Source organism: Phasianus colchicus, chromosome 24 (assembly GCF_987193195.1).
Source record: "Phasianus colchicus chromosome 24, bPhaCol1.hap1.1, whole genome shotgun sequence".
In the NCBI taxonomy this organism is placed as follows: domain Eukaryota; kingdom Metazoa; phylum Chordata; class Aves; order Galliformes; family Phasianidae; genus Phasianus; species Phasianus colchicus.
Window position 1 is genome coordinate 5,081,322 of NC_143459.1, and position 24,823 is coordinate 5,106,144.

General features: G+C 48.0%; 3 protein-coding genes across 5 annotated transcripts in view; all 3 read right to left on the reverse strand.

Annotated features, from left to right (window-relative positions):
* Window positions 1–354: 354 nt before the first annotated feature.
* On the reverse strand, window positions 355–5,655 carry ADPRS (ADP-ribosylserine hydrolase). Its single transcript, XM_031594860.2, has 6 exons — window positions 5,455–5,655; window positions 4,761–4,857; window positions 3,193–3,400; window positions 2,900–3,084; window positions 2,709–2,809; window positions 355–2,310 (listed from the first exon to the last, which is right to left on the reverse strand). The coding sequence occupies exons 1-6, from the start codon at window positions 5,645–5,647 to the stop codon at window positions 2,018–2,020; spliced, it is 1,077 nt and encodes a 358-aa protein (XP_031450720.1). The 5' UTR covers window positions 5,648–5,655; the 3' UTR covers window positions 355–2,017.
* A 1,665-nt stretch (window positions 5,656–7,320) lies between these two features.
* TEKT2 (tektin 2) lies at window positions 7,321–12,215 on the reverse strand. Of its 2 annotated transcripts, XM_031594858.2 has the most exons (10): window positions 12,138–12,215; window positions 11,564–11,735; window positions 11,122–11,247; window positions 10,367–10,572; window positions 10,101–10,244; window positions 9,292–9,406; window positions 8,890–8,997; window positions 8,506–8,649; window positions 8,248–8,327; window positions 7,321–7,658 (listed from the first exon to the last, which is right to left on the reverse strand). In XM_031594858.2, exons 2-10 carry the CDS (start codon window positions 11,717–11,719, stop codon window positions 7,445–7,447), a joined length of 1,293 nt encoding a protein of 430 aa, XP_031450718.2. In that variant the 5' UTR covers window positions 11,720–11,735; window positions 12,138–12,215; the 3' UTR covers window positions 7,321–7,444. The 2 variants fall into 2 exon arrangements, with proteins under 2 accessions (XP_031450718.2, XP_031450719.2); XM_031594859.2 differs by lacking the exon at window positions 12,138–12,215 and having other exon boundaries at window positions 11,564–12,131.
* A 956-nt stretch (window positions 12,216–13,171) lies between these two features.
* The window catches only part of AGO3 (argonaute RISC catalytic component 3), a 30,613-nt gene continuing 18,961 nt past the window's right edge, over window positions 13,172–24,823 (reverse strand). Inside the window, exons 17-20 of one of the 2 annotated variants that reach the window (XR_004167143.2) lie at window positions 24,318–24,419; window positions 23,420–23,619; window positions 22,639–22,808; window positions 13,172–21,594 (exon numbers count right to left, since the gene is read on the reverse strand). Coding sequence is in view for 1 of the 2 variants with exons in the window: in XM_031594857.2 (XP_031450717.1) it covers window positions 22,700–22,808; window positions 23,420–23,619; window positions 24,318–24,419 (411 nt within the window). In the remaining variant the exon portion in view is untranslated. The other variant, XM_031594857.2, reaches the window with a different exon arrangement.

Sequence of the window (24,823 nt, forward strand, 5' to 3'; positions counted from 1 at the left end):
TCAATAAAACTTATTGTACAAAGCTGGGGCTGGCTGTGCCTTCATCCTCCTCACCCCCAGAGCTGTGGGCACAGGACAGAGGAGACCACAGCTGTGGGGCAGAGCTGAATGTTTCAGTATGTGTTTCATTTCTGGCCTAAAATGAGCTCTATTTTTTAAACAGGAAACTTCTGTCCTTCATGAGTTCCAAACATTTTAAAATTCTCCAGCTCCTTTAACAGGAAAATGTCTTTTTTTAAATAGCTCTGTGAATATGTTGACATCTCTGGCAGGAAAATGTGAAAAATCTGACATTTTACACCTCAGATCTGCAGCACAATACATAAATATACAAAAGAGCAAAATTCCACATCATCTCAGAACAAGATATTCATTTAAACAAGTAAAACCCATTAAAGCATCACACAGAAGACTGGCTCTTGAAGGAAGCAGAGGCAGGAAGCTCTGGAATGACCCCCCACACCCAGATTTTCCACACGTGCATGCAGTCCAAAAGACACAGCAGTCATGTGCTGATACCAAAAGGCAGCAAACTCCATTTGTGCACAACATTCACATGCCAGTGTCACAATTAGAGAGATAATAGAGTGTCACATTGCCACATTTCACATTTACAAACACTTCCATATGACGACTGCTTGCCTCTTCCCTTTTGGTTTTAATTATTAGAAGTTTGTAACCCTCTTCAGACGTGCCATACACGAGCTGTTATTCCCTTTCTGACCAGCTCCCTTGGGCAGAAGTTTCAGATTTTAAACTCTGGAACAACACAGCTGTGCTGGAATATTCTTACCCAACAGTACCAGCTTCAAATCCCAACATTCTTGTCATCTTTTAACCTTTCCCTTTATTTTCAGATGCTTTTCACAGAGTATAGAGTTTGAAAGCTATGAGAAGTAACTCCTGCTTTCAGCTGAAGCCATTTCTGTCACTGACTGCAGCAGAACCAGGAATTCAGTCCTTGCTTAACACTACGTTTCACAATTCTTCTCCACCCACAGATTTAAATAGCAATCTCCCTCAGGATACACACAGGGCAGAATTAAAAACATAGAATACGAGGATTAGGAACTAAGAAATGGCTGGAGTAGCTGCAGAAACGTGAGCCTATCTAAGGGAACACAAAATGCAGTCAGTCAGGGCAGTGTCAGGCAGATCGCAGAGCAAAGGGCACCAATGGGACAGTAATTAGTTATGCCTTCTTCCAGTCCCTGCCTAAAGGAGGGGGTTGGAACTAGAGGATTTAAAGATCCCTTCCAACCCAAACCATTCTATGATTCCATTATTCTTCCAGCAGTAACAATTTACCTACTGGGATTCTGTATGCATGCACCAAAGGCATTTCTTCAAACGCCACTGGCAATGCAAAGAAATCCCTTCTCCAATCTCAGGCACTTTTCATTCTGCCTTTAATGAAGTGAACCTCCCTATGAGCTCTGTTCTGCAGCATCCTCACTCCACGCTGAAGGAGGCAACCTGTCCCCCCACACAGGATATCCTCCAGGCTCTCCCATGGGGTGCTTCTCTGAAGGCTCCCACCCTGATCCTTTTGCTTGTCAGTTGAGAATGAACACTCACACCTGTCAGTGTTTTTGTGGGATGCATGTCCTTAAAACCACTGCCTGACTGGTTGCTACCAACAGAAATGAAGGACATGGCAGTAGAGGAAAGTAGTAAAAAAGTCTGTGGATTCAGACACCACCTATGACATAGTTACAGAAGGGTGGGACAAAGCAAGCAGCAATCTTATGAAAACTTGATGCTCTTGTACTTCAGAGATGCCCCCACTGTCCAAGGAACCACATGCAGCCACTTCCCAGCAAAAAGTGTCAGTGAAGGCTATGTCCCATCTCTTCAACCCTAGCTTGTCTTCCACCTCTCCTCTCAAAGCAGCAGGTGTCTCCTCAATGGAGGCTCACTGCATCTGCATGGCACGGATCCACCACCAACTTTATGACCAGAAAAGCAGAGGCAACCACCTGCTTTGCCTTCCAGACACACACACTCCCTTCAGGGCTCAGAGCCGTTGGCAGTACAGTTCATGTAAGCTATTTGCCATCTTCTGTGTCTCCTGAAAAGCTTCACAGCTCTGCTCCCAACTTGGGGGTATCTGTTCCTCCCCATAATAAGCCCCTGCAATGGCTCCTGCCATGGTAGCAATGGTGTCTGTATCTCCACCCAGAGAGATACAGTAGATGATGGTCCTCTGCAGGTTGTTGTAGTGTTCAGGAATATCTGGGTCAGCTTCCATACAGCGCAGGAAGGAGTAAATGGCAGTGGGGACAGACCTCAAAGCAGCGATGCCGTTGCCTGTTAACAAAACCAATCATCTTCAGTGCTGCAGAACACTTTTGTTCTCTTTCCCACAGAAGTACCCCTTCTTTTTTTCACTGCAACACCCCATTGCCAATCGCCATCAACTCCTGTACTACTGATTTTATCACCACAAGGTGCAAAACTAAATTTGCAGGAGACTCCTCACAGTTCCCCAGCACTGCTCCCACCCCAGACAACATCCCAGCTGCATGAGAATAGGCTGGCAGGACACATTTACTTAATCCTATCCAACATTAAGATCTGAGAGCCATTAAGATGAGATCTTAGAATATTAAGAAATATTATTCAGGATAGTTTTTGTTAGCAAGACAATTTTCTTCCCACAAACAGAGGGAAGGAGTCACTGGGTTGGAACTCAAAGAATTGCATACCTAATTCAAACAATACATCTGCTTTGGGAACACTGCTGAGCTCCAAAAATTCCTTTATTTTCTTCAGACGCCTTGAAAATGGTAAGTCCTCAAATCCCAGCCTGGAAACAAGAGTGCAATGAGGGAGGGAGGCTGTGAAGAGTCAGAGTGAACTGTACACTGCAGGGTTAGTGCTCTGCACAGCTACTTACGCTCGGGCATCAGTAAGAGACTTATCATCTGCCTCTACGTCCTCCATGTGGCTGATGAGCTGCTCAAGGAAGGTCTCCCTGCTGACCTCTCCCTGCAAGGCGAGATGCACTGCAAGGGCCTGCAGGATGGCCCCGTTGTAGCCCAAGGAGTTGGCGTGGGTTAATTCAGCACTGAGCTTTGCAAACTGTGAACAAAAACGTATCATTAGCAAACCCAAGTGAGACCAGAGTGGGACTCACCCAGCAGCAGGCAGTCACAGAGCCACAGTGCCCCAGTGAGCCCAGAACAGCACCTTCTTAACATCCTGAACATCGGAATAGATGAGCGGAATGCCTGCAACCCTCATGGCACCACCATTTCCATAGGAGCCTTTCCCATTAAATTGAGCTCTTGCTGGTTCAAACACATCACTGCACTTGGGGCTCAGCAGCTTCTTAAAGACATTGACAACAGCCATCCCATAGCCCCTGTTGGGTTCCTTCTTGTACTCCTCAGCAAACCTGTGTGGGCAAAGATAGCAGCAGTTACACAGGCAAGAAAGAATTTGTGGTGTTTTCAAATGCAAGTGAGTTAACAGCACCATTCTGTGATAGCCATGGTTCAACTGATTCAGCTCTGCAAGGAAAGAATCTCACTTCCAAAAAATGGTGTGAAAAGAGGGAAGGGTGTATGAATGGTGTACAGACATCTCCCACAACCCACTTGCTTCCTTCTCAACATTTCTTTGAAATAGAAGCAAACTCGAAACATTTCCCTGGGTCACAACCACAAAGAAAGGCTTTTGTTCAAGTTCAATGGAAGTGTTTTCTAAACAAATAAATGTTCTCCCTTAAGTGGAACCAAATGCTACCAGGGCTGTGGATCCAAAAGGGAAATGGATCATAAACAAACTGAGGCTGACCTCACTAATATTCACCAGCTAAATTAAGTACAGACATAAATAGCAACAAACAAACATGTAAGGAAATGCTTTTTGTCCAAGTGTTATCTTCCACAAAGGTGGCTAAATGTATGTGGCTCCAATACAGAATGGCAAAACAGCAAGTCCCATCCTGCTCCATTTCAAAGTATATTTGAAACTGACATTAAAGCTAACGATGCTGGATGCTCCAGGACAGTGCCAAGCACACAATAAATTCCAGGATCGTTGAATCACAGAATGGCCAGGGTTGGAATGGATCATGAAGCTCAAGGATCATGAAGCTCCAACCCCCCTGCCACAGGCAGGGCCACCAATTTCCACATTTAATGCTAGACTAGGCTGCCCAAAGCCCCATCCAGCCTGGCCCTGAACACCTCCAGGGATGGACGGGGCATCCACAGCCTCTCTGGGCAGCTGTTCCAGCACCTCACCACTCTCTCTGTAAAGAATTTCCCCCTGACATCCAACCTCAATCTCCCCTTCCTCAACTTCAAACCCATTTCCCCTTGTCCTGCAGTTATCAACCCTTTCAAAGAGTTGATTCCCCTCCCCTCTGTAGGCTCCCTTTATGTACTGAAAGGCTGCAATGAGGTCACCCCGCAGCCTTCTTTTCTCCAGGCTGAACAAGCCCAGCTCCCTTAGCCTGTCTTGTAGTGGAGGTGCTCCAGCCCCCTGATCATCTTTGGGGTTCTCCTCTGGACCCTCTCCAACAGCTCCCTGTCTTTTTTGTACTGGGGGCTCCAGACTTGGACACAGTACTGCAGATGGGGGCCTCACAAGAGCAGAGTAGAGGGGGAAGAACCACTGCTCTTATTTTCTCCACAAATTAGCAATGACTGCCTGACTCCCCTTTTGCAGAGTCACACGATGGCTTCATTTTAAGCATCTGACACAGAACGAGTTTTGCTCTGGCTGGTAACCCCAGCTGCAGCCCTCACCTCTTGGCCATGTCAACTTCATCAAACTCCCGCTTGGCCAGCAGTGACTGCACCACAGATCTGCTCATGGCCGTGTCGTCCGTGTAGGAAAGCGTTTCTGAAACACAGAGTTACAACTTCATGTGAGCATCCGTGGCAGCAGCTCCCTGCGAGCACCGCCTGCCCGTAGGGCTGCAGCACTGCCGGGGGACACGCAGCACCCCGAGCCGTGCTCACTCAGCAGCGAGGACCGGAGGAGAGGACAGGATGTGAAGTGCTGCAAGTAAGTGAGGGCCGAGGGCACAGAGAAGGGGTGCTGCTGTGGGGAAGGGGATGAAAGCGTCCTCCTTCAGGCACGTGGGGGCAGGTCGGAGATCGCAGAACGGCACAGGCTGGAAGGGAGCTCAAGGATGGTGAATCTCCAACCAGCCGCACGCAGGGCCACCAACCTCCTCATTTCACGCCAGCCCAGCTGCCAGGCGCCATCCGACCGGCCTCGACAGCTCCAGGGACGGACGGGGCACCACAGCCTCCTGCAGCTGTTCCAGCACCTCTCCCCTCGCTCTCCGCCACAGACCCGCTTCTCCACGCCGCAGCAGCACAGCACGCCCCTTACTTTCCTTACGTTTCCTTACGTTTCGTTCCCCCCTCCGGCCGCCCCCCGCCCCGCCGCTCCTCCCACCTCCGCGGCCGCTCCCGGCCGGCTCCCCCTCACCGCCCGGCGGCTCCAGGCCGCGGAGGAAGCTCAGCAACTCGGGCAGCTTCACCACGCTCCTGCCCTCGAAGGCGGCTCCCAAGCAGTCGCCCAGCAGCGCGCCGGCCAGGCAGCCCCGGAAGCGGGCGGGAGGAGGCCGAGGACGGGACGCCGCCGCCGCCGCGCGCACCGAGCCCGCGCCCGCCGCCGCCATCTTGAGGCGCGCCGCCTCCCGCCGGAAACAGCGCCCCCCTGCGGCGCGGCGGGCTGAGCGCCATGGAGCGGGGGGGCGGGGGGCGGAGGGCCAGGGGGTCATGGAGTCATGGAGTCATGGAATCACGGAATCACCGAATCATGGAATCATGGAATCACGGAATCACAGAATCATAGAATCATGGAATCATAAAATCTCAGAATCGTAGAGTCATAGAACCACAGAATCATAGAATCACAGAATCATGGAATCATAGAGCCATAGAGCCATAGAATCACAGAATGATAGAATCACAGAATCAAAGAATCACAGAATGATCGAATCATAGAGTCATAGAATCATAGAACCATAGAATTACAGAATCATGAGTCATAGAATCATAGAATCATGGAATCATAGAGCCATAGAATCACAGAATCATAGAATCACAGAATGATCGAATCATAGAATCAAAGAATCATGGAATCATGGAATCGTAGAATCGTAGAGTCATAGAACCACAGAAGGATAGAATCACAGAATCATGGAATCATAGAGCCATAGAGCCATAGAATCACAGAATGACAGAATCACAGAATCAAAGAATCATGGAATCGTAGAATCATAGAGTCATAGAATCATAGAACCATAGAATCATAGAACCATAGAATCATAGAACCATAGAATTACAGAATCATAGAATCATGGAATCACAGAACCATAGAATTACAGAATCATGGAGTCATAGAGCCATAGAGCCATAGAATCACAGAATCATAGAATCATAGAATGATCGAATCATAGAATCAAAGAATCATGGAATCATGGAATCGTAGAATCGTAGAGTCATAGAATCATAGAACCATAGAATTACAGAATCAAAGAATCATGGAATCACAGAATCATAGGGTCATAGAATCATAGAACCATAGAACCATATAATCACAGAATCATAGAATCACGGAATCATAGAGTCATGGAATCATGGAATCATAGGGTCATAGAATCATAGAACCATAGAATCACAGAATCATAGTATCATGGAATCATGGAATTACAGAATCATGGAATGACAGAATCATAGAACCACAGAATCACAGAATCATGGAATCATAGAATCATAGGGTCATAGAATCATAGTATCATAGTATCATAGAATCACAGAGTCAGAATCATGGAATCATAGAATCATGGAATCATGGAATCATAGAGCCATAGAGCCATAGAATCACAGAACAATAGAATCACAGAATCATAGTATCATGGAATCATAGAATTACAGAATCACAGAACCACAGAATCATGGAATTGTAGAGTCATAGAATCATAGAACCATAGAACCACAGAATCACAGAATCATAGAATCTCAGAATCATAGGATCATTCACAGAATCACAGAATCACAAGGTTGGAAACGACCTACAAGACCATCCAGTCCAGCCATCCTCCCACCACCACTGCTTCCACCAGCACTGCACCAGATCTCTCAGCTCCTCATCCAGCCGCCTCTTGCACACTGCAGGGACGGCGACTCCACCACCGCGGAGTCGAGTTCGGAACCCCTGGAAAACCCATCAGAGTGCAGGAATCCCAAACCCTGTTCCTTTCCCACCACGGGAAGGGCTGAGGCAGAACCCCGTGGGGCACAGGATGGGCTCAGCCACCACAAAACACTTCCAGTGCACCGCAGCCGCTCTCATAGACACTCTTTATTATTTAACACTCCTTGGAGGACACGTAACAGACGGTTACATAACAAACCGGGGCAGAATCAGGTCAATTCTGCAGCACCCACGTGCTCACCCTGCTCACCCTGCCTTATCCCAGCTCCAGCTGCCCGGCTCTGGGTGGGGATGGCACACGGTTCGTGGTGCGGTTGAAGGAATCCACCTGAGGTACAAACTTCTCAGCGGGCACCACGAGCTTCCTGCGGCTGTCCATGCACTTGTGGTCCAGCACCAGGGAGTGGGCTTTGCAGGCCATGTCGGTCTGCACGCGGTGCAGCTGTCGGTACAGAGCATCCAGGGCATCCCTGGGAACAAGGAGATGGGAGCAGATGGATTCAGGCGCTGCGTTCACACCCACGATGGATGGGAAGCACGTGGCCTTTGCTTTTGTTTGAAGAACTGAAGCATCACATCCATCACCAGCACCACCCCATGGGCTCCGGCACTGCGCCATCCCTGGGGGTGTTCAAGACCGGGTTGGATGGGGCCCTGGGCAACCTGCTCCAATAGCTAATCTGGAGGTTGTTAGCCCTGTGGCAGGGGGTTGGAACTTGGTGATCCTTGGTGTCCCTTCCAACCCAAGCCATTCTATGACTCTATGATGCCATCATATTTCTTGGGGCATCACAGCAGCGTTGTTTGGGTCTGTGAATAGCTGGGAGCCCCCTCCATCCTCCAGCACAAAGACCTCCAGCCTTGCCCACAGCTCACAGCCCAGAGCAGCTCCCACCAAACCCAACCGTATCTCCATTCCTCCTCTGAACAGACACGAGTTCTGAAATGCAGCCCCTGCAAGCACCAGGGCTGCAGGCAGCCAACAAGGGCTGCAGGTACCACATCCCTCACACAGGCAGTGCTGAGCCACTGCCCTGATACAGAGAGGAGAAGACTTACTGTGCCTCTGCGAGCTTCAGCTTGAGCGCACGGATCGATCCTTCCAGCTGGTGGACCTCATCAGTGAGCCCATACTGCACCTGTGATGTGATGGAGATGCCCATGGCAGCGAAAAGGGCCGAAATGCTGCTTTACAAAGGACACAAAGTTCTGCCACCCCCCTGCTGGCCCGTATGGCATTTTCTCCAGAGTGCACCCACACCTCACACAAGGACCAAACTGTTTGGTTCCCCAGTCCCCTGCTGACAAGGCTGATACCTGATCCCGGCAGAGCTCCACGTTGGGCCGGTAGCTGCGGGTCTCCAGGCGGCTGTGTGCCACTTTCAGGTCCTGCATTTTCCTTCGAAGATCCTCCTCCAGGCGCCGGATGTCTTCTTCCATCTCCGAAATTTCCTCCAAGGTCTAAAGTAAAAAAAGACGTGTATCCTAAGGGACAGCCACAGTTCCCTGTAGGAGACAGACTAGAAAACAGCCCCCATTTGTTATAGGCTTTTACTGTGCTCTGAATGCATTTCAAATGGAGCTGATGGGTTCTGGACCTCTCTGCTTTGCACGCAGACCAGGCATAGCGCTGCTATGGAGCACAGGACCTCTATTGCATCCAATCCCCACCCCAGTGGTTGACAGATGAGCACCATTTACATTTTGCTCCTGCCATTTCAGCTCTTCGTAGGCTCTCTCCATGTCCCTGATCCTCTTGCGCAAGGCAAACTCTGTGGCTACACGCTGAGCCTCCAGCTCGTTGTTTGTCTGAAGAGAGAACAGATTCCAGTCACGCACATCTGGAGGGGCTCTCCCTCCCAGCAGCTGCTGACGTGGTGGTCACATCGATGGTCACATAAGACGTGGCTCCCCGTGAGGTTGGGACAAGCAAAGCCATCCAGGCTGTGTCTGCTGGAAGGTGTGCGGGTCACGCAGCCAACAGGAACAGCAGTGATGGATTGCTGCGAGTCTGCTGGGTCTGCTGCACCCCCTGTGGCAAAGCCCAGGTCTTCTCTTTAAACGGGAGGGCACCAGTAAATCACAACCAAGGGGGTAATTTACCTGGGCAATGGAAAGCACTATTGCTTCTCGGAGCTTAGTCGAGGCTTTCATTTCCTCCTCAGCATGGTCTTTGTTGTATTGGCTATTCTGTTCCCACTCATCAACTGCAGTTGATCTATGAACAAACCAGCGGTTACGAAAATAAGTGGAGTGTCTGCAGGACAGTTCAAAGGGAACCACCTGCTGCAGGCCAAGAAGGCTTTCTGCAGTGCAGAGTGCTTCAGGAATTCAGAGGTCGCATTCTGTCTGATCTCAGTGCACCAGCTGGAGGTTGCTGCCCCACGGCTCCTGCACTGAGCCCAACATCTGCTCAAACTGGGGACGCATCCAAAGCACGCTATGAAAGGCCACGCAAGTGAAAAACGTGCAGCAGCTCTCCCATACAGCCGTGCCAGGGGCTGATACTGCTTACTGTCACCTACAGCCAAGCATGGAGAGGCAGGGCAGCCAGCTTCTGTTTCTGCAGTGACAATTTTGATAACCTGTTCACTGTTTGTGCTCCAATTTTCTGCACTACAGAGATGTTATTCATCTGATGGTGATGGTGTTACGAGCTCGGCGTGCCCTGACATTCTGTGATCTGATAGCAGCACACACCGCCAGCAATCAGTTCGTTGTGGGCATGGATTAAGGAAGGTCTCATATCCAACAAGTCTGTGGCTTCACAGTCCGGGACTCACAGCAAATCCCAGCTCCTGCACTGAGCAACTGCACTCATCAGCCAGGATGCAGCATGGGAAAGAAAAGCATCCTCAGGCTCTCAAAATCACTCGCACGGATCTGGAGAGAAGCACAGGCTCCTTACTTACCCATTTGGGATCCGAGTTGGGTCGACCTTGTAGGAGATATTGGGAGAGTTCACACTGAGGGATAAACACGTGCGATCTATTTCCAGCGCTTCCATTTTGCCACGGTGGTCGAAGCTGAGCTGCTGGCGTGCTTCCTGCAGGAGGCTGCAGAACGCAAGGCTGGGGTCACAGCGAGCACACGGAGGAGTGCAGCTCCCCCCCTCCAAAGCCTTTCAATCACATCCTCCATCGTGTCCACGAAACGAGCAGTGTGCCGTTTGCCTCACCAGAGCTGCTCGAAGGCTTCGTGCACTCTCTGCTGCAGCTCCCTCTTGGCTTTGTCGATCACCTTCACCTCTCTGTGCAGCTCCTCCTCCGCAGGGTCCCTCACCACGTCGATGGCGCGGCGGCCGTCGCGGAGCGTCAGGCATTCCATGGCCACATCCAAGGACAAATTCTTGGCCTGCAGGGCGCGTTCTGCTGCTTCCTTCACCTGCAGGGAGCACCGGGCTGTGGGGCTTCAGGGATGGGAGAAAAGGAAGAAGGAACGGGAAGCCCACCCACCCGCACCCTCATTAAGAGGATCGTCCACCACCAGCAATGCTGTTCTGAAGCTCTTAGCAAATCTGGAAGGAAATCTGTGGGAGCCAAACACAACGGAGCTCCACGTGTGTTGGGTCAGGGCTGACACCCTGCTGGAGGCCCAGGGCTCCAAACGGAGCAGCTCGTGGGTTTAGAACTGAAAAGAATCAGAGATTGACCCCACTGACATTCTCGATGTCAAATCAGACATTTTCAGATTGTGGTTTTAATGTATTTCTCGTTATCCTTCAGAGCTTTGAAAGATAAAAACAAGAACAGAGCAGGCAGTGCACAGCTCAGCCGATGTCATTTCATCAGGTATCCCTCCTGGAATACCTGTGACAAGCCCCCCCCCTCGGGCACCATATGGGCTTACCCACTGCACGAGGCAAGCCTCAATCATTTAACATCCCATGCTGAAAGCATGGTTTATTTCCAGCCATCTGTCTTCCCAACATACTTTGGCCAAAGCATTGATTTCCTCATCTATGTCTGCAAGGCATTTGTCCAGGGTCTCCTTCCATCTGTTCACGCTGCTGATACGTTCAGCCAGGCGGGTTTGGTTGTCGTGCTCATCCCATTTCGCCTGGAATTGGAGGAAAAACGCGATGAGCTGTTTGCTGTTGTTACTTTTTGAGACTGAAATCGTGAAACTTGCCGAAGCCTTCCTCATTTTCAGAATGGATGGACCTCTCACAGTGCTACAACGCATCACTGGGTCTAACAGTGATGTGGAAAAGCCAGAAGGGGCAGAAAGCAACGCGAGTTGCAAAGGGCACGAGAGTCACACCTTTTGTAAAGGGATTCAGGAGGCTCTCAGAGGTGAAGCCTTCTCCCCTTCCCTGCTACACCCAGACCTGGGTGCTCCCACCCTCAGCACTGCGCCAACCCGGGGCTCCCACCTGGTTGTTGGTTTCGCTGCGCAGGGCTCTGGCTTCCTGCCGGATCTGATGTGATGCGGATCGTTGGCTCTCAGCGTCGGCGGAGATGAGGCGGGCGTTGGTGTCCCAGTCGGGCACAGTGAACCTCTGCCCCGGTTTGACGCTCGGCGCTGCCATCTCGCTGAAGGGGCGACTGGAAGGGAGCGGGACGCTCGTTGTGTTTGTTCGCGGAGGTTTATCGTGCAGTATCTGCATCCCCGAAGCGGAAAGCTGCTCTGATGGGCAGCTCGGCTGCGCACGGCCACGCAGAGCACCGCGCTCTGCACGGAGCCCGGCGGCCGTCGGCAACGCGCGGTGCCGCTTCGCTTTCGGGGCTGCGGTCCCTCGGGGTGCACCGAAACCACGGGAAGGGCTCAGAGCAGCCGAGGGGACCGCAGCCCCCCCTGGGGGGGGGAACAGGAGACACCCTGCGTGCCCTCAGCACCGAGAGGCGGCGGGGTTGAAGCTCCTCCCGCACCGCTGGGGGCAAACGGGAAAACTCAGAGCTGGGAACGGACGCGGCCCCGCAGCCCCCGCAGCCCCCGCTCTCCCTCACCGCACTCCGTTGCCGCCCCGTTCCGTTGCCACACGCGCGGTCCCGTTGCTAAGCGGCCCCGCAGCCGTTCCCCCTCCCTCCCCCGCAACCTTTTCACCCCCCCCTCCCCGCAACCGGGCATCGCGCCGCTAACAGAGCGAGGGGGGCTGCATCAAAGCTTTCGTCTTTTTTTTTTTTTTTTTTTAATTGCGGTTCTTAGTGAGTTACACTTCAACCTGAAGCAAAGCGACGTGAAAAAAGCAAAAAAAAAAAAAAAAAAAAAAAAACAAACAAAACCAAACACAGGAAATTTCTCATCATTTGTTCTGTTTACAGGCAGCAGAGCAGGGTTTGGTGCGGCGCCTCCCGCAGCTCTGCATGGACAATGAGGCGGATTGAGGACCTTTACATGGCATGAAAGCACACGGAGGCGGATGGATGCAGCCCCCAAACGGCCCCTCCTGCAGGGGGGGGGAGAGAAGTTTAGAAAGAATGAAACAGTGCCTACGCGTTTCAAAACAAAATTTATTAATATTTTGTAATACAGTTGGTTTACAATACACCCAACTCGATGGTATTAAAGCCTGCAGAGATCTGAGGACTGCTGTGTGCACTGTACAGCTGCCTGGGGTGGTGAAGGCTGACGTGGGGCTGTGCTGGAAAGAAAGCAACTCCTGCAACAGGTAGAAAATTTTGGCAAGAACAATTTGTCCAGAAGGGGAGAAAAGAGCACAAAGCACTGCATACACCTCCACCACTCACCTATGGGTCCATGGCCCTGCATGGCTGCAGTACAAATAGGCACACGTGGTTGAGATGGGTGAGTAAAAAAAAAGAAAGGCTTCGACCAACCAGCTTGTTTGCCATCTGCCTGCAAGCGTGTGGTGCCTCGAGTCGCAGCTCTGCTTTATTCTTGGAATTATTCCCTTTTGCTCTGAGAACTCCTGGAGCTTCGTGGTGGGAACGGCCCAGCTCTGCACTGAAAGCAGAGGGGAGCAGCTGCCAGGGCAGGAAAAAGAGTGAGACGTACACAGAGGGAATCTCAACGCACCGGATTCGTTTATTAGAACTTTATTCTGAGAAGGAATCCCAAACAGCACAATAGTTTTGTTTTTTCATTTGAACAGGTGGTATTAAATATGCAAAGGGTGTATTTGCACAACGCTGCTCCCAGCAGCCTCCTGCACCAGCACAGCAATGCTTATGGCACACACTGCCACCAGAGATGTTCCAACAGCCAAAGTGGCTCATCACCAATCACAATGAAAGCTTTAAGTGACACCTCTCAATGACAACATTCTTATCTACGATCAGATGCCTCAGTGCATTCTGAGTTCCCCCCCCCCACAAATAAGCAACAGTGCCATTTCTCCACCGATTTCATGCACCTGGGGAAGCTTAACTGCTCACAGCAAGGGAGGAAACAAAGCAGCACGGACAGGAGAGCTGCATGGTGAGGCACCACTGTGCCTCTGCTCACGGCTGGGAGATCACTGAGCGCCCGTTCTGTCAATGCTATTGCTGTGCTGAGGCTTTGCAGGATTGCCTGTGGAACAGAGCAGAAATGCAACTGTCTAGAAGCAGGTTTACCCACAGGAAAACAACGTGGAGTTTTCTCAAGGCGAGATTCAACAGGTTGAACACTGACAAGTGCAGGAAAGGCAGCGCTCTGCTGAGGAGCAGAAATCAAAGCCAAAGGAAACTGAAAGCTACAGCCACGGGAGGCCGTGATGTACACAACCAAACCCCTGAGGAAGGCAGTTGTGTGCAAATTGCCAGCAGCCAAATTTCATCTCGGCTTCACAAAGCGGCTCGGCTCAGCACTCCCTTCTCCTCTGCACACAAACACTGCTTTGCTGGCATGCTCCAAACACCAAAGGTTCCTTAGCTGTAGCACTGCTCCAGTGGGTAATGCTTGGCAGCTGAGCGGAGCAAGCACTAACCTGTGAGATGCCCAAACAAACTTTCTGAATGCACCACTCAAGAGATTTGCAAGTATTAGCACTATGAAAGATGATTAGTAACTATTTTAATGCCTAATTTTTGCACAACTGTATCAAAATTGGTTGTGGACCCACGATTCAGGTGAGATCATCTCAAGATAATCATATTTCTGTGTTGTTGGAGAGTATTACGGTAGGGATTCATTTTTCAACTGTTAAAAATGTGTTTGAAAGACCTCTGAGATTCTCAGCAATGTAAAGAAAACCTTTTATTTGAATCAACTCATCCCTATTTTGCAACAAAAGATCACAGAAAGCAGCAGTGTACACGGTGGGACCGAGCCCAAGGAGCAACTTGGGCCAGCTGTGCTGAGACAAAGCAAAGGGCACAGGCTGTGCTGGATGGACAGACTTCAAACAGCGACTGGCAAGAAGGCGCACAGGTTTGTATCAGGAATTCAGCACTTTACAGCATGGCTGATCCTCAGAACACACAGCAGCTGGCTCTCATAAGGCAATGCATGTCATCCTCTGTGTGTTCTAGATAGGGCAGAAAGCTGAGGCAAAAATCAATTCCCTGAAATCAGGGAGGGATCCCATCTCAGAGCCAGCGCCGATGCCGGAGCTGCTGGCTGGATAACCCTCCAATACTCAACACTGCATAAAACAACTTGAAAAGCTCTTCTGTTATTCTCTGACAATCCACACTCACAGCCTGCAGCCTGAACCAGCACCTAAGGCACCCAGCAGCCTTCACTGCACACCTGGGTGTGAGAGGAGAGGCTCATTTCTCCCCTCACCGCTTCGCTGAGCCCTGCTATCCCAGACACCACAGCGCTGTGCTCACATCAGCACCCTCAGCTGCTCCTTAAAGAGTCACCTTCAGTCATGTTCAGCCCTCAGCACCACGTCCCCACTTCCCAACCTCCGCCAACAACATTCCTCGTGTCCTTACAGTCAGCAGGGAAGCTGCAGGAGCACAGCAGAGACGTTATGGGACAGGCAACATTCAAATAAAGGCAGAATTCATGGTTCTCTATCAGTGTTAAATCTTATTTAAAAAAAAAAAAAATGCAAGTCTGCCAGGAAATATGTTTGTTTGATGACATTACTCTCCAGAAACCATTTACTTTAAAGCCTCTTTTCTCTGGGTAGCTACATTCACAAATAATTCAGGGCTTCCTTTAAGTAACTCAACACAAAACCAACTCCATCCTGACCAAGCCTTAAAAGCAGCTCAAGAAGAACACTGACCCCACTATCAACCAGTGCAAATTGCCAGCTCCTCCAGCTTCTGTCTCGGATCAGAAAAAGGCACATGCTTGCTCTCAACGAGTTCAAGTCTGACCCAAGCAGCCCAGGACACCAAAGCTAACATGGGAGTGGCTAACATGGTACAGTGGCTTCTGCACCAACCACCCAAACCAGCCAGAAATCCATTGGAGCATCTGTGTTTTGTAAAAGGGTCACACACTGCTCACAGAACCCCATGGCTCTGCTGTTTGGAACACCACCCACCTCCTGAATCTCTCTGTTTTGAACCAGGAAAGGCTGCTTTGGGATTTAGAGAATGCAGATGATGGGACTGAGCGACACGGCTGCTGCAGGCACTGCCACTGCTGCTCAGCAGAGGTGAAGAGGCACTCTTGCTTCCCAAAATACAGGAAAAAAGCTTTCTCCTCATCTCTTAGCTTTTGCAGTCATTACTTGTGGGGGGTCGAGTCAACTGTGGGTGCAAAGGGACAAGTTCAGATGGCTCCAGCAGCATTAGAGCTTTTCAGTACAGTCTGCTCTCCCTCCTGCCTCCCCAGCTGTTTGCTATTGGTTTGACAGCACAGTCACCATCTCTACTCCTCCTCCTCTTCATAAAACATACAGCTGAGTCAGTTCAGCTTTGGATTAACCCCAGCACAGCACGTTTTACTATGAGTAGCATTGATTATAGAAACTTTGCCAAGAAGAATGATGTCGTTTTCATTTTTAAACAAGTTTGCCTCTTCAGTATCTACACCTTCAGCAACTGGCTTGTACTTCAGCTGGATGCTTTAACACACCACACACCCTGCAATACACAGACACTGCTATTGCAGTTAACCCTCGTGTGCTACAGCCCATCTCAGCAGGGATCTGCACCCAACAGGAACCAGCACCCTCAGACACAGCTCTGTCCATTTCATTGCTTTTGATCACGTTTGTAATGTATAGAAAGAAGAGAGAGGAATGCACACATCTCAACAGCTTCAGTACTGGCTAAGCACAGATAGAAAATAATCTGGTTCATAGGCAGGGGAAGAGATGGAGAGCATTGCTGCAAACAATGATGGAACGAGATTTTTGGCCCTTTTTAGTCTAAAAAACTACAGAAAGCAGGCTCAGAACCTAGGCTGACAAAATGCTTTCCAAATCCCAGCCAAACGGCAGTAAGAAATCGGGAACAAATCACTCACTGCAAGCTTAAATACCATGGAAGCAGCACCGAGTGCTGTTCTAAAACAAAGCTGCTGAACAAAAAGGGACACTGCTGCCTTTAACTTCAGCCAGAAGGAGAAGCGATGCTCTCGTGTCCAGCCTGGGGCAGTGCACACAACAGTTTTGCCATGGATGTGAAGCACAGCGGTGTCACAGCCCCAGCATGGCACTGCCCCACTGCAGGACTGCATACCCAAACACTTCCTGGCTCCTGTTCTGCTCAATAGACGTGAAGCAGCTCTGCTCACTCCTAGGAAATGCCTGGGTACGAGCGTACACCTGCAGCAGTACTGCTCCCAATCAAAGCAGAATTTTAAGCTTCAGCTGATACTGAAAACCATCCCGACATCTGCAGCACCCAATACTGCATCAACAGTGACTGAAGTGAGCACAAATTCATGTTAACAGCCAACTTAAAACCAAAGCACCCCTTTCAGCAGCCCGTCTACTGAGTTGTTCTGTTCGCTCTCTTCTCAAACGCATCTTAAGAGCTGAGCTGACTTCAGAGAAGAAAAAAAACCACATTGAGACGTTTCCCACCTAAAAATAAGAGCCAAAAGCAACACGCAGAGGGGACACACAGACCACCAACACACAAACACCCCAGAAAGGACGCGGTTCACCAGGGAGCAGGCAGGTAACCGCAACTGAGAGCATTACAAAAATGAAAGAGGGTATTTTTTGCAGGCATGTGCAAGCACATGACAGTGTCATCAAAGCAGAACTTTGCTATTATTACTTAATGCAGCATTACAAGGTTACTGAGGTGCAGTGGCTAATAGTCTAGCTGACAGCTTTTCCCAATGGGAGGAATGCTCACCACGGACCCACAGCACTGCCAGCCCTCTGAGCAGGGCTCACAGCATCTCTCCCCCAGCTGGGAATGACAAGTCCCAAGCACAAACGCACAGCTTTAGGAACACAACCCACACGACACCTGCTTGCAGCACTGACCATCCCTCCATCTCCAGATGTCTGCTTTGTCCTTGGGAGTTTGTAATCCCTAGGGGACAGCATCTTCCAGCCATGGCATCCCATGCTGCTGCCCTTCCCCTCACTGTGAATGGGCAAAATACATGGAGAAGGATCGGAGCTGCTCCTCCCCAGCAGCATTTGGTGATTGCTCCCCAACGCCTTTCCCTCCAAAGGAAACCACCATCCTGCTTATGCTTGGTCCTGACTCAGAGAACTGATGCCTGAAAGTACCTAAAGGTACCGTCAAACACTTGGCATTTTCAGTTATTTATCTTAAATGTTCAGCCACGTACAACTGGAAAATAAAATCTACAGCACCGTCTTCTAAAAAGGCACTTTCTGAGGACTGTCTTGCTCAAAAATAAAATATTCACTCCAAGTTTTAAACAGAACCACTTTGCTGTTGAAGGACCCTACAGTAACTACCCGTGTTAGGTGAGGGGGGACCTCAGACAGAGCCAGAAAGGCCAGGGCAGGCAGGACACATTTCTGTAGTACCGATGCTTCAATGTTCTCCCCTGCAGCCCCTGCCCTTCTGCACACACCTCTGCCTACTGAGAGACAAACGTCTTTGTTTTTTGTGTTAGAGATGAGGCTTCTTGGGACTCTGCCCAGGAGGCGAAGCGCAGGACCCCGCACACATCCATTTGCAACTCAGCTACTGGAAAACACAGAACTTTTTGCTAGCAGAAAGCAGCAATTAGCTCAAGCTCTAACCTCTACAGCTCCAGGGTCACAACAACGAGTCAAGGCGACGTTTTACTTCAACACGTGCCAAAACAAAATGGGTGTCCTAACACTCAATATCGATGTGAAGTACCATCTTTGGGTAGGAAAAGGAGAGACTGGGATCCTTCCCTTTCGCATCCCTATGGATTTTTCCACCAGATTCAAATCAACCCATCAGCAGCAGAACTCTACAGCACTGAAGGGACAGAGATGGCCGTTTGGACGGCAGCTCTGAAAATGGAATGGATAACTGCAAGGTACGTCAGCAGAGCTTTGGGTTCCTGGGTTATAAAAGTGCTCTGAGGAAAGTCCTACACCCTCAACTCACAAAACTGGGAGAATATTAGAAGAGGACAAGATACAAAGGGAATATTGAGAAAGAAAAAGGCCTCAAGCTGTCTGAAGGGCAGGCTGAGCTCGGAGTTTCAACAGAGCAAACTTCCAGACTAGGAGAAAGCCAGTATTTGTAGCTGGAATTTGTACAGAAGGTATCTGGTGTCTTACACTGAGCATTTTAAAGGACAAAAAATCGGTACACAAAGTGAAACTGGTTTAGGACCAATGGCATCTAGAAATAATTTGACTGACAGCTTTCAGAAACCCATCTCACTCCAGAAAAACCATTTCTAAGGCCAAACCTCTAGAAGGATGCCAGAATAAACCCCTACAGCAAAAAACTTTTGGACACGTTCAACCGAATTACACATTTAACAGTAACACAGCAATCCTGAGTAAAACGGCCACAGCTGAAACAACCCCCCCCCCCCCTAGGAGAAGCCCCCTGCATGGGGTCAGTCGCTCTGCCAGCAGGTGCTGCGTGTTAACACACCTCCTAGCAATGCTCTGTGCAATGCTCTGTGCAATGCTCTGTGCAATGCTCTGTGCAATGCTCTGCTCTGTGCAATGCTCTGCTCCCTCTCAGCTTCGGAGCGCCCAGTGCTCGGTGCAGGGCTCAGCACAGCCCAGCTTTGGCACAGTACCAGCACTGCAGCTCCCACCAGGAAGTGGCACTTGAGTACAAACGAGGTCTTGGTGAACTGGTACGGTGTCTGCAGGGTGGGAGCCACGCACCCAGATGGGCAGTGCACGAGGCCAGCATGTCTGCAAAGGGAGGAAAAGCACAGCCCTCGGGCCACAGACAGCTCTCCCAGAGAGAAGGGGACCTGGAGAGCCACTCGAGATTTCCCCCACACAGCACATAAAATTTGAGATTATTTTTTTTTTTTTTGTCTTTTTTAAAAGGAGAGCAGGTACAAAAATAAAAGAAATCCATATACTCTGAAAATATACCGGAAACTGCCACCACAGATGAGGTACCATTTATCCCCACCCCCCACCCCCAAACTGCAAACATCAAAATATATATGTTTTTAAACAAAGGAAGAATATCTGGCTATTTAATCTCAGTTAAAATGACAGCACCCTTTGTTACACTTGATATTTCACACCATTAATTCTCTTTTGAAAAAAACAAAAACCAAAAAAAAAAAAAACCAAAAAAAACCCCAAGATATCTAACTAACCTTGATTCCTTGCTTATCTCCTCATTCCTTAGTGCAGTAATTGTCCATCTCCATTTAAATAAATATAGCAGCTACAGCATCATAAATGTGTGGCCCTCACAACGCCAGTAAGTTGATATTGTAATACAAATAAGTATCGGCACTTTACGTAGATATTTGCAAAACCAAGAAGAGAGATTCAAACTTCCACGTACTCTTCACATGAAAACCAGGTAAACCAGCTGTCGAGCCAGCATTTAAGTCACCTTCCCAATGAAGTTTCTTTGTTTTTTTTGGTGAGAGTTGAAAGCGAAAAGCCTCTTGGGTCATAGTCACTGAGCGTGGGCAGGATGAGAAGGGCACAGCATCTCTGAAAGGAGCAGTAAAAGACTTTTTAAAAAGGAGTTTTCATCTTAACGTCAGAAATCCACAAGAAGGCTTTGTGAAATAGTTTCTTTAAAAAAAAAAAAATGTCTACTCCTCTTTAAACATTAGCTTTCTGTAAAAAGCCTAACCTGAACCTTTTATGAACAGAACTGCTAGCTACAGCTCTTCCAAGGCAGAGCTGCCAGGCCACCGACTGAGAGCAACGTTTCAGAGATTGAGGAGCCCTCCTTGCTCCAACAACTGCACCACCACCTCCCTGCAGCTCTGCCTCGAGGCACCGTGGGCACCTGCAGGCTGAGCCATCCTGGAGCTGCAGCCCAACGGGGGGCTCAGGGCTGACCCTAACCCCACTCTGCCCTCCACTGCTCCCCAGCAGCCCCCTCCCCCCAAGCTGCAGGAGCTGCCCACCCTCAGGACTACTTCCAGTGCAATGGTAACGGTGCAAGGTTAGTCTTTACATTCCCTTCCTTGGTAGTGGGAGATAAAGCATGCCTACACGCCAACTGCCGAGCAGAGCTCTCTGAGACAGCGTTGTGAACAGCACTACATACATTTCAGTACAATATACAAATGCACAAAATACAGTACTTTGTCTTCTGGCAGAAAAGATGGGGAGAGTCATGCCTGCTGAAGCAAAACGGGCTCAGATTTTAGGCTCAAAACACAGTATATTGGCAAACAGCGCATGAGAACGCCAGGAGATAAAGCTGCTTTACCGACCCTCTGGTTTTCATGTGGAGAGCAGGTGGGGTTCAGAAGGGCTGGGATAACAGCAATGCCCATAGAAACGATCTGCAGTATATATACTATGAACCAGTGCAAATAAAAAACAGTCAAAAAAATGCAGTTCACGAGTTTACAAAGTGCAAAACTTCCCAGTCCCCTCGCGGAATAAATGCTCATCTCTGACATCTTAATATTGGTTTACCTTTAAAGTGGAATGAAAGAGTCCCGTTTGTTTGTTTCACATTTCAGTGATTTAAAGGTAGAACTATCCCAGCCCTCTTACTTTATTTGCAAAGTGAAATGAAGTTACCAATAACTTAATTTTAAAAGGAAAGTCGTTATCAAAGAGGAAAAAAGCCTAAAAACTTTTAATAACTCCAGACATTTTATTGATGTCAAATAGATTTAATTAAGCATGTAAAAACTTAGATCTTAATAAAAAAATCTTTTTGTTTACTTCAAATATCTTCCACGTCTCAAAGCCAAAAATAGGGCCGGTTCCTTTGTTAAACCAAACCACGGCAGCGAGCGGTGAAGCTTGCAGAGTTCCAGAAGCATTTTTGCTACTTTTTGATTTAAAAAAGGAAAATCCGAGATTCCTTCTGACTATAAAACTTTCCTTTCAAAATTAAGGCTTTTACTTTGTCCTTTTAAAATCGGAGGTGTCCATTCTCCCACAGCCAGTGGTACAAGCACTGCTCTGGTACAGCTCAATGGACACGGTTTTCTTTTCGAACGCTTATTGCACTAAAAGATAGCAAAAACAAGTTGTCAGTTCTTTAAAAATAAACATGGTTACATTTCTAAAAAATAAAAGTTGATGTTGACCATATGTTCTGTAATAATTAAATTAAAGCATTATTATTACTCTAATAAATATAAAAGAAACAAAGGAAGCTAAACTTCAAAAACACGTACGTATGAAATCACATTAAGGTGTGAGAGGCAGCAAGTAAACTAGCATTTTTCTTTTGTCAAGAAGACCTTAGCTCTAAAGTTTCAGTTCTGGTGTTTACTGTAGCCATCCCATAAAGCTTGGGACGCCCAACCTCACATGAAGCTTCAAGATATTTGACTTGCCAGATAGAAAATAATTGAAACTTTTGGACTAGGTAAAACAGCAGCTTTAGTAAAGTCACCAGGGAGCAAGAACAGTTGGGATCACCACTGCCTGCAGTAACACCACTAGCTTTGTTTGCTTCTTAAAAGGGAACTGTTGGAGCTGAGGACTCCAAAGCTGTGAAGAAAGGCAGCAGTTGGCTAAACTATGTTCAAATGATTGGATTAGTGTGCAAAACATCTTCCCTCCCAATTTTTTTTCTACTTAGTGCTGTACATTCAGATGTACTCAGATATGTTCGCTGATGGCAATACTGAAAGATTCCTCAATTGGGCAGGAAAAAAAAAACATTTTTGCACACTTTTCTCTCCCAAAAAAATCATTGTGACTGTTCTTATACAGGTTGCTTTTTTAAAATTACACCATCCATTTTTTTTTAAATTATTATTAATTTTTTTTTTTTTTGCAAAGAGAGTTGTGCTGCCGAGCAACTTGAGGTAAAGGCATAAGAGGGTTAAACTACGAGAAATTAAAAAAACAAAAAGGAAAATGATGGCGGTGCTTCCTACAGGAGACCGCGCCACAAAAGCAGTTGGCTGGTTTCATATTGCATAATAGTGCTGTGTTCCTCGGTGAAGTAAACAATCTTCCTTGTGTCAATTTAAGGGTCAGCCTCTCGCCCCTGCACGATCGGAGGCACACCCCATAAACCAACCCCACTGGAAACATACATTGTATGTGGCTTAATTTGTCAGTTCTTCCTTTCAGCGAGCACGCTCCCCTTTTATTGACTTAAGCGAAGTACATCGTGCGTAAGGTGTCTTGGTGAATCTGTACAGCCTTCGCCAGGGCCTGTGGATCTCTGCCATTGCTCTGTCCTGAAACGTGGCTTCCTTCAGCACTGCAAGAAAATGGGAAAAATTAAGGCAAGAGGAGCTGTGCGTTGTGTTAATTCAGATTTAACGCTGCCTCCGTGTCAGTTCGTCACGCAGGAGGGTAAAATGGCAATATCAACAGAAAGCCTGAAGGCTGCAGAGTGAACAGATAAACCCCCTCCCCTCAGCTCCTTGATTTGTCCAGAAAAAAAACCACTGCAAATATACTGATGGCTTCAACATTATAAAATAACCCTGACATCCAAAGCAGAGTGAGAGAAACGTAAGGCACTTCACATCTGTTCCACTGATGAATGCTCCAACTCTAAAGCAAAAAGCCAAATGTGTGGTTTGATTCCTTCACACCACAGAGATATTGAAACAATATTTTATGAAGCTGAACTTCGTTCTTGTAATCCAGGTGTTATTCAGTAGAAAACACCAATCCACCCTTGCCTGCCACAGCCTTGATGTCAGGAATGAGCATCTTAAGTCTAGCTGCAAAGGTTACAAGAATTAAGTGCAAAATGAACAGCCATTACCTACAGTCAGACCATGAACAGCCATTACCTTTATGCCTGACAATGGAGCAGAGACCAACAAGGACAAACATTTAAGGACACGTATTTTCCTTTACCTGTCATGTTCTTTGTCCACAAGATGGTATCGTGCTCTGAATGCTACCAGGTGAGCATAATACGCTGGTGCAGGTATAGAAACTGACCGTGTGCAGCGCACGTATGTGTGGCAGAGCTGGTAAGTCAGCAGCTGAAGTTCATCTGCAGTAAAACAGTTATCATCCCACAAAACATGATAGTGTGAGGGACGGCTGGTACCCTAAAAAGAAGGGAACATTGGTTCACATCTTTTTTTTTTTTCCACTCTCCATGCAATCAAGTCAGATGTTCAAGTTCAGAAAAGGCCAGACTGTCTAGTCTGAATTCCTAAGTAACAGCAGCCAAAGAAATTTCCGGATTATGTCAGCAATAAATGTATCACAGAGATTAAAAAAGCCTAATATTCATATGATGATGTTATTTTAATTATCCTTGCTTGGGAAAAAGAAAACCACATGCCTTCTAAATAACCCTTAATAACTGAAACCTGCTTCCAACATGACTAAACTGATAAACACGCCGATTTTTACCACCACCCTAACATTTCCTAACAGACCACAACAGCCACTGAATGCTGAGCACAGCTCTTAGGAACTCTTAGAAGTTCTCCAGTAAACCGATATGCAGTTTCTTTGGAAGACACTGTTCTGAAATAAATGAGTACTCATCTTCCCCCTGCTTCTCCTCTGGAGGATGTTATACACTAGAGCTGAACCTTACAGCACAGCCAAGTTATGTCAATAATTGTATTTTATCCATACTAAACATTTTTTAACATACATAATTTAAAATGCACATACATACACACATATACACATAAATCTTTATTTAGCCAAGACTTACTTCTAGCTTGCTACAACAATACATTTACATCTGTATGTTCTAAATCTACATTTACTTACAAGACAACAATTATACCTGTATTCCAGCATGACTGCAGAGGTAAAAATCAAACTCATATGGATGTGTAATGTCTGTATCTACAGTTGTTCCAGCTGGGATATTGCCACTTCGTCCAACCTAAACAGAAATTTTGTGAAAAACAGTGCAGCTAACAGCTTATACACTTCAACTATAATTAAAAACATAGGTTCCTGTTCAGTACACAAAGCACTTCAGTGGATGAACTGCCTCAGCTTTGTTTGGAATGTGCCAATACAGCAACCTGGGATGTCTGTTGTGGATACTGCATGGCTTTTTACCACTGCAATGCAGAATACTCAGCATCCAGAATCTCAGAGCTTTGAATCACAGAAAGCCAGAAGAGCTGCACATATATAATAGTGCACACGGATACTGTGACAAAGCCTGATGGTGTTTGGTTTTTATTTAAAATGTATTTAAGGTCATTGATTTTTCAATTTGGTGCCACATTTTGCACCAATCAATTCAACATATTCCCCAAAAGCAAACAGAATCAGACT

Bases quoted from the DNA above. Each gene is read 5' to 3' on its own strand.
- TEKT2 (XM_031594859.2), bottom strand. From the start codon at position 11,797: ATGCAGATACTGCACGATAAACCTCCGCGAACAAACACAACGAGCGTC. The intron at 8,998-9,291 runs GTAAATTACCCC...TTCTCTCTTCAG, and splicing joins TAGTGCTTTCCATTGCCCAG to ACAAACAACGAGCTGGAGGC. The intron at 8,328-8,505 runs GTATCAGCCTTG...ATCACATCACAG, and splicing joins TGGAGCTCTGCCGGGATCAG to GTGCAGTATGGGCTCACTGA.
- ADPRS (XM_031594860.2), bottom strand. From the start codon at position 5,647: ATGGCGGCGGCGGGCGCGGGCTCGGTGCGCGCGGCGGCGGCGGCGTCC. The intron at 4,858-5,454 runs GTGAGGGGGAGC...TCTGTGTTTCAG, and splicing joins CGGCCTGGAGCCGCCGGGCG to AAACGCTTTCCTACACGGAC. The intron at 3,401-4,760 runs GTGAGGGCTGCA...TTGCCCACACAG, and splicing joins GAAGTTGACATGGCCAAGAG to GTTTGCTGAGGAGTACAAGA.